Source organism: Ananas comosus, linkage group 7, assembly GCF_001540865.1.
Source record: "Ananas comosus cultivar F153 linkage group 7, ASM154086v1, whole genome shotgun sequence".
Taxonomy (NCBI): Eukaryota; Viridiplantae; Streptophyta; class Magnoliopsida; order Poales; family Bromeliaceae; genus Ananas; species Ananas comosus.
In genome coordinates, this window is record NC_033627.1 from 12,535,783 (window position 1) to 12,543,893 (window position 8,111).

General features: G+C 34.2%; 1 protein-coding gene across 3 annotated transcripts; it reads left to right on the forward strand.

Annotated features, from left to right (window-relative positions):
• On the forward strand, positions 1,097-4,684 carry LOC109712312 (sec-independent protein translocase protein TATB, chloroplastic). Of its 3 annotated transcripts, none has more exons than XM_020235806.1 (6): positions 1,097-1,384; positions 2,437-2,564; positions 3,226-3,285; positions 3,672-3,798; positions 4,164-4,286; positions 4,362-4,684. In XM_020235806.1, the coding sequence occupies exons 1-6, from the start codon at positions 1,165-1,167 to the stop codon at positions 4,478-4,480; spliced, it is 777 nt and encodes a 258-aa protein (XP_020091395.1). In that variant the 5' UTR covers positions 1,097-1,164; the 3' UTR covers positions 4,481-4,684. The 3 variants fall into 3 exon arrangements, with proteins under 3 accessions (XP_020091395.1, XP_020091396.1, XP_020091397.1); XM_020235807.1 differs by having other exon boundaries at positions 4,365-4,684; XM_020235808.1 differs by having other exon boundaries at positions 2,443-2,564.

The window sequence follows — 8,111 nt, forward strand, 5'->3', positions numbered from 1 at the left end:
TGCCCTAGGAAGCTAAAGCTAGTTATTTTAAGGTTCTGTTTGGAACTGCCGAGAATATGCTCTATATATAGCAAGGAAATGTGACCAAGAAATATTTTGGTTTGTTTTCGAGAACGATATCATACTTGTATAGATTACGATGGTTATGATATTGTTTCTACGATCCCACTAAAGAATAGTCTTTTTCTGTACATATGTGCTTTTCAATGAAAGTATAGAAAATACATTATGACTCTATTTAGATTGCATAAAGAGTATGTAATGTACAACAAGAAATTGCGATAGAATAAAATCTCGCTTGTTTCGATCATAATAGGGTTATACTAATAAATAAAGTAGATATCTCTCTTTATACAGATATTTTGTTATTGTATAGTAAAAAAGCCCAATAAAAATATATTATGCTTATTTTAATTTCAAAATAATTATATTGTATAAATCTCAATAATTCGTTTACATTATAATTTCTACTATCTCGTTTAGAAGTATATTCGTATAAATTTTATTTTTAGCTTATTTGGTCTAAGAATATTCTATAGCTCGCAGCACAAAATAGAACCTTAGCACAACAATTTTTAGATGGGTTTTTTTTACATTTGGTCCTCTCAAAAAAGTAATTTTTACAAATAACTCTATCAAATTTATAATTATAATTTTGACCATATTTCCGCCACGCAGGCGACATGTAAGCGCCACGCCAGAAATGATGGAGGTGGTGTAATAAGTTAAACATGATAATTCATTCATCATGTTTAAACTTGAATATAAGTATGGAACACGGTGAATGATTCACCGTGTTCAACTTAGCGTCCTTCCCCAACCAGTTTGTGTGGCGCTGATGTGGCGTCCGCGTGGTGGGAATAGGGCCAAAATTATAATTATAAATTTGATGGAGCTATTTGTGAAATTTTTTTTTTGAGGGCGCCAAATGCCAAAAAAAACCTTTTTTAAGATATATGATCCAATCAAGCATACACGTGGCGTGTTCCGATTGGGTCGGTCTACAAATGACGTTGGAGACCTATTCCAGCAAACTGCTCTCTCGATCCCAAATATCTCCTATCACCCTCCCAACGGTCAAAATGAGCTGCTGTGGGAAGCGCTTTTCCAAACCGCCGTTCCCAACCACACCTCTCTCTCTCTCTCTCTCTCGCGCGCGTCGCCATGGTCGCAGCTTCGGGGGCCGCTCTTTGCTATTTTTGCCCTAACCCTAGACCCCCCTCCTCTCTCCTCTTCTCCTCCTCCACTCTCCCTGTTCTATACCCTTCAAACCCTAGATCTCGCCGCCGCAGCGCGATTCCCCAACTAGGGTTCCATTCCCTCTCCACCTGGAGCGGTCTCAAGCATCTCGGCCTCTCCTCTCGCCATTATCTCGCCCGAAGAGGTAATCTCTTGATTAGGTTTGAAGAACGTGAGATTAGTTAGCTGATTCCGAGTAGAAAAGTTGTGATTTTTTAATTAAAGTATGTGCTTGTTGTGTTTATCAAGCATTTATCGGGGGATAGTGGTTGAGCATTGATTGCACTATTTGATGTGATTGTGATGTTAATATTGTAGATGCAATTTGTCAAGTTAAAGAATCAATTTTGCTGTTTAAGTGTTGTTGTTTACTTTAGTTAATGATGTGAAAATCGAGCCTGGGGACCTGATTGCTCTGTGGTTAGAAGTAGATGGTTCGAATTGGAGCTTCCGCTTTTAGGACTTAGAAGCTTATTTTGGCTTCTCCCTCTACCAAAAATCTCGGCCGCATGCCAAAAGGGCGAAGTTTGCTTTTCGAATGGAGAAGCTATTCTCAACCACTTATTCCCCTTGTACCTTCAAGCCATATCTTATTATTACTTAAGGATGTATCACGTGTGGTCTGTTGGACATACGAATTATCTGTAACAATCGTCTTACACTAGTTTGTGTTTGATTCTTTGTAACTTTCCTTCAATTTGATTGTTTCCTTTTTTGTCCATCCTAATAATGCCGCTAACCCACTTCAACATCTTCATCTCTGCTGCATTCATTGTCGAATAGTATTTGTTAGAGCTTTACAATTCAGTGTAATTATATGATTTTTGTTCGCTAGTAGTCAACAAAAAGTCTAGTTTCACAGTAAACTAGACCTAAGATACAGCCATATTAAGAGCCTAATAATCTTTTCGAATCATAGTTTCTCTTCTGTAAATGCGGATTTCACGTTCACAAGTCGTTGACACAGTGTACTCAAAGGAGAATCACCACGTTTTTCTCTTTACAAGTGAATGATATATAGAATTTGAGCCATATTTGGAACATGAGGCAGTTCTTTTTAGGTGGTTCTTTGTTTCTTCGGAGATGCTTTAAAGCTGTCGATCATCATGTCATTCTCATTCAATTGCTCACTTCTTTTAATACGCGCTTGGCAAGTAACTTCGGTTGACTGGCTCATGAATTTATCTTTCCTTTTAGTTGCAGAAAGGAAGGATAGATGTCGTGGGAGAGTTGTTTATGCCTCTTTATTCGGAGTTGGGGCTCCAGAAGCATTGGTGATTGGTGTTGTGGCTTTACTAGTCTTTGGCCCCAAAGGTTTAGCCGAGGTAAACTTCTTTGGATGCTTAAAGAAATTTTAGATTTCTATGAAAATGATTAAAAGGTTTTGATATTTCATCATCTCTATAGTTAATTCAACATTCTAGTATTGATAATGCCTTTACGCTGGAATAATAGATTGGGCATAATTTATTATGTGAAGAAGAACAAATCCTTTGAATATCGACACTTACACTTGCTAACTTATCAATATATAGTACTAGAGCCTCTAAATATTTCTTCTGTTTTAGGTGCTTTTTGGGAATTATTTAATCATTATAATGTTTCCATAGACCAGATCTTAAATGTGAGATTTACCACATAGTATGGGGGCAATTTAATACGTTGAAGTACTAATGAAATCATAAACATGCACGCTGAAGATGTTGGTTTTCTTTTTCTTTTTCTTTTTATTCCTCCAATTTGAGGAGGCTTTGGTGAGCAGAGGAGCTTGGTTGTAAGCGAATGAGTTGAGTAATAGTGTGATCGCAAAGTTGTAACAGTTTGTATGCAGTCTGATTTATTTAACTTTCGTGGATAGTTTAACAGTCAACTATTTATGATGTTGAGAAGCGATGGGAAGGGTTGGACTTTAACAACTTGTTATTTCTTTGTTCCTTGAAGTTCACTTGCATTGGCACATCCACTAACTAATCTATCTAAATGCAGGTTGCCCGTAATTTGGGAAAGACCTTGCGTGCTTTCCAACCAACAATTAGAGAACTTCAGGTTGGTTAATTCAACTTATTCCCTCGTTACAAATCGTGCATTAGGGAATATGCACTAAGAAGTGAAGTTTTTAAAAAGCCACCATAAAGTGCTTGTTTAGCATAGTTATAGAATAATTATACTTTAAAAAAATGAAAGCTTTGAAAATTGTGCATGCTTGGTAGAAAGCTGGAATGAGCTTTTAGTCTCCGAAGGCGGAAGCTCCTATTTGAAGCTTCTTTTTGCAAGAAGTTGTTGAGGAGAGTTTTAATGAAAATACTGTTGGTGTTTATTTTGAATGACTTTACAAACAGGCCGAAAGAAGGATAAAACCAGCATCCAAGAATCCAAACTAGATAAACATATGCATGATTACTTTATCTATGAGTGACAAATTTACACCGCAGGAAGTCTCAAGGGACTTTAAGAACACGCTCGAACGGGAGATAGGACTTGATGAAGTTGCTTCTTCCTCTTCAAATTACAAGTCCACACAATATATGAATAACAATCAGCAAGCTGTTGCAGACCCAAGTGAGTATTTAAGCCTACTTAAATGAGAATATGTAGCATTCATTTAGCTCGGACTGTAAGTTGGACACACTAATAAAGCATCTATATTTCATGTTGTTTCAAAAACTAAAATATGGCTCTCATGTTTTTTCTTACTGAATCATTGACCAGTACTATCGGATTTCACTTAATTATTATTAGACTTTGTGAATTGTAGAAATTCTCCTTTTCTGTCTTCTGCAACAAAAACTTAGTAATAGGACTTTGTAAATAGCATTTGCTTCTTCGAGGTTGAGAAAAGTCAATATATCAATGTTGAGAACATTTTTAACTTGTGCGAACAAAAGCAGAACGTGTAATATTACTTCTTCGTTTCTAATATGCAGATGGCAAGCCAGCAAATGTGCCCTACTCTAGCGAAGAGCTTTTGAAAGTCACCGAAGAACAATTGGCATCATCTGCAACGAATGCTCAACCAAACCAGCCAGCTTCTGCAGAACAACCACAAGGTACAACTTTTTGTTATCCGCGAATAGTATAATAGTATAATCATTTTTCTGACAACTCTCACGAATTTCATACAGCAGCATCAATAACTTCAGAAAATACAGTTAACACTTCCTCAGAGGCGACAGCTTCCGCCGCTGCAACAGAGACTCCAAGTCAGATACAATCATCTGAGAAGGCGGAAGGCGAGAGGTGAATTTGTGCACGAGTTCCCTGTTGTTGTTTAGGTAAGAGAGAAAAGTCGCACAACACGGTAAGCTTTTTGTATATTGTTTAGCCGAGCGAAAGAGGGAAAGAGGGTTTTGGTGGATACTTTTTTGTAATGTGACTTTGAGGAGAACTGGTTGTTTTTGTATTCAAATCCCTGCAAGCAATTCCAAGCTGCAATTTGGAGTCTGAAGATCTTTTTCTGCTTTTGGAGCCCAGAAACTACTTTTATCTTCTTCTCCCTACACATATTAAAATACATAGAAGATAAAAAGCAGGTGTTACTTTTTGGGGGTTCCCATCCCTTCAATAATAGAATCAATGAGGCATCAACTGTGAGCAGTATATAGACTTTTTTTTATTATTTTTTTTTTTGAATCAAAGCAAAAAAAGTGTTTTACAAGCTATGTATCTTTACTTTCTTACTGCTGTGACAACTATAAAGTGAATAGTAGAAGTATCAAATTAAATTCATTGGATTTGATTAAATTATAGGGAAAACTTCAAAACCCCCGGTGGTTTCGCACCTTTTCATTTTAGTACCCTGTGGTTTAAAGTGTATTAAATTAGTACTATGTGATTTCTCACTTTATCACTTTAGTATTCTGTGGTTTAAAGTGTATCAAGTTAGTACTCTGTGTTTTTATTTTTGTATCAAGTTAGTACCATATGGTTTTATTTTTGTATCAAGTTAATATCCTGTGGTTTTTAAACCACAGGGTACTAAAGTGATAAAGTGCGAAACCACAGGGTACTAATTTGATACACTTTAAACCACAGGGTACTAAAGTGATAAAGTGTGAAACCATAGGGTACTAAAGTGATAAAGTGCGAAACCACAGGGTACTAATTTGATACACTTTAAACCACAGGGTACTAAAATGAAAAAGTTCAAAACCACATAGTACTAACTTGATACACTTTAAACTACAGGGTACTAAAGTGAGAAAAAGTAAAACCACAAGGGGGGTATTTGAAATTTTTCCTAAATTATATTAGTAAAAACTATACAAAATTCAATAAATTTATTTGTCAGTACCAAAGTATCTCTTTAATATCAACCCTTGAACTATTTTAGTAACAGATTAAATTCATTGAATTGCTTGAATACAATGGTGGGGATTAATTCCCAAATTTAATAAATTTATTTGTCAATATAAAAATCATCTTTTTAATAGCACTACTTAAATTTGTTTTTATTAAAATCTGCAGTAATTCATAAAAAAGCTAAAAGCAATAAATTGAAGTTTTTAGCATTACTTCTAAACTATGATCAAAATTTGGCTAAATTACTCTTTTGGTCCTCAAACAACAAGACTGACTTGAATTCTATAAATTATTGCGACTAAGTTCCATAACTAAATTTAGTTACTAAACATTGACGTGTCCCTGATATAGAAGTGATGCATCATTTTAATCATTATTGCATTATCACTTCTAGAGTACAATGATTATTTATATATTTTTATATTTAACAGATACATTAACATTTTGTCAACTACAACTTGATTATAATAATTAAAAACTTCATGTCAAAAATTATAATTAAAATAAATTAAAGCTCGAAAACCCAGAATCATTTTGACTCCTGTTTATTGAGCAGAGAACATTATTGTATTTGGAACTACCAATTAATTCGATCCACAATAGAGGAAAATTTTTAATTAGATTTACTAATTAATTTACACCCACAATAGAGGAAAATTGTTGCCTGGAACCTGACCACTGCATTAGTAAATAACAGCATGAATTAAAAGAATAAAAGGCAACATGAAATTGAAGAATTATTATTATTATTATTATTATTATTATTATTATTATTACAGCCATGATTTGTAACTCATTCATTATTTTAGCCATGAATAATAGACCCATAATTCTCTCAAATATTCCAATCTCTTATTTCAATTCCCATAACTCAATAATAAATAGCATATATATATATACATAGTTTCTAGATTTAGAAATTATTTCAAAGGCATATATTGAAGAGTCTCAGTGACAACTTGATTAAATTACCGACCGTCCCTAGAGCAAGTGGCAAAGGGCTTGGTGGTTGGTACCTGAGACCCAAGTTCGAATTCTAGTTGATTCACATTTCTAGCTAAGTTTATTTTTAAATAAAATAAACGAAGTGGGTAGCGTGCTACGTATCTCTCAAAAAAAAAGAAAAAAAAGAAAAAAAGAGAACTTGATTAAATTAATAAACCTCTTGCAACAGTGTTTTTTTTTTCTCCCTATTTTTGGAAAATACTCCTAGATTAGTAATATGCCAATTCTATTATTGATAGACCTAACAATTTCAATCTATATCCGTGAATACGAGCGGATTATCCGCAAATTTGTGGGTATGGATAACAACTTTTCCAACCCAAAAATTACAAGTAAAATGGATGGGTACTCATTAAGTTGTGGGCATTTTGGATAATCCGCGGGTACCCACGGTATATGCACATATATTTTTTAATTAAAAAATATATTTTTTAAATTAAAAAATATTTTTTTATTTATTCATCTTAAAAATTCTAATTCTAATTTCTTATCGCATGTCTTTTATATTATGAAAATTTTTTACTTTAAAACTTTAAATATTTTTATTGTATGTTATGATATTATAAATAATGAGTTATGTTACGTCTTTAAAACTTATATATATAGTTCAGCTATGGTGCTTGTAAGTTTTTTACCCTTATATTTGCTTCTCGGATCATTTTCAACCATTAGATTATACTATTCAACCAACCACCCACTCAACCCTAGGGGGCCCACATCATCCTAACCGCATATCTCTTAATCCAATAGCTAAAAATCTACAAGCACCAATAACTTGGTACTTTTAAAAGCATAGGAGCTCAATTATATATATATATATATATNTATATATATATATATATATATATATATATATATATATAGAGTTGATCTAGGATACTTTTACAAGTATCATCCTCATGTTGCTATCACGTTTTTAGCCATTGAATCTACTTTTTGATTACAAATAGCCCTTGGATCAAACACTATTCCACCTACCACCACCTACCACCACCTACCACCATCATCTCAACCTCACATCTTTCCATCCAAGGGCTAAAAACACACAAGTATCACTTGGGTGATACTTGTAAAAGTATTCTAGCCCTACTCTATATATATATATATAGAGAGAGAGAGAGAGCAGTTTTTGATGTGCTCCTGAGTCGTTTTCGATGATGGGACTCCCGAATCGACGATCGACTCCTCTAGACTTGATCTAGCATATTTGAAGTATGTAGAAAATAATTTTTGTGATTTTTCGATATTGTTTACTTAGTGATCGAAAAGATTGTTGATTTTGAACCCTTTCGATCACTAAGTAAACGATATCGAAAAATTACAAAATTTATTTTCTAGATACTTCAAATATGTTAGATCAAGTATAGCGGAGCCGATTGCAGATTCGGTCTGCTTTTTTAGCAAACTGACTAAAATATCCTTATACCTTTTTCTCTCTCCTTTTTTTTTCTCTCGTTTTTTTTTTTCTCTTCCTAAAGAGCGGGCGCAGACCCCCACCTTCCTCGCCTCCGACCTCGCCGAGGCCGTGCCGCGACTCTTTTTTTTTTTTTTTTTTTTTTTTCTCCTCC

Coding starts and splice junctions, on each gene's coding strand:
- LOC109712312 (XM_020235806.1), top strand. CDS start 1,165: ATGGTCGCAGCTTCGGGGGCCGCTCTTTGCTATTTTTGCCCTAACCCT. Junction 1,385..2,436: donor CCATTATCTCGCCCGAAGAG/GTAATCTCTTGA, acceptor CTTTCCTTTTAG/TTGCAGAAAGGAAGGATAGA. Junction 3,286..3,671: donor CAACAATTAGAGAACTTCAG/GTTGGTTAATTC, acceptor TTTACACCGCAG/GAAGTCTCAAGGGACTTTAA.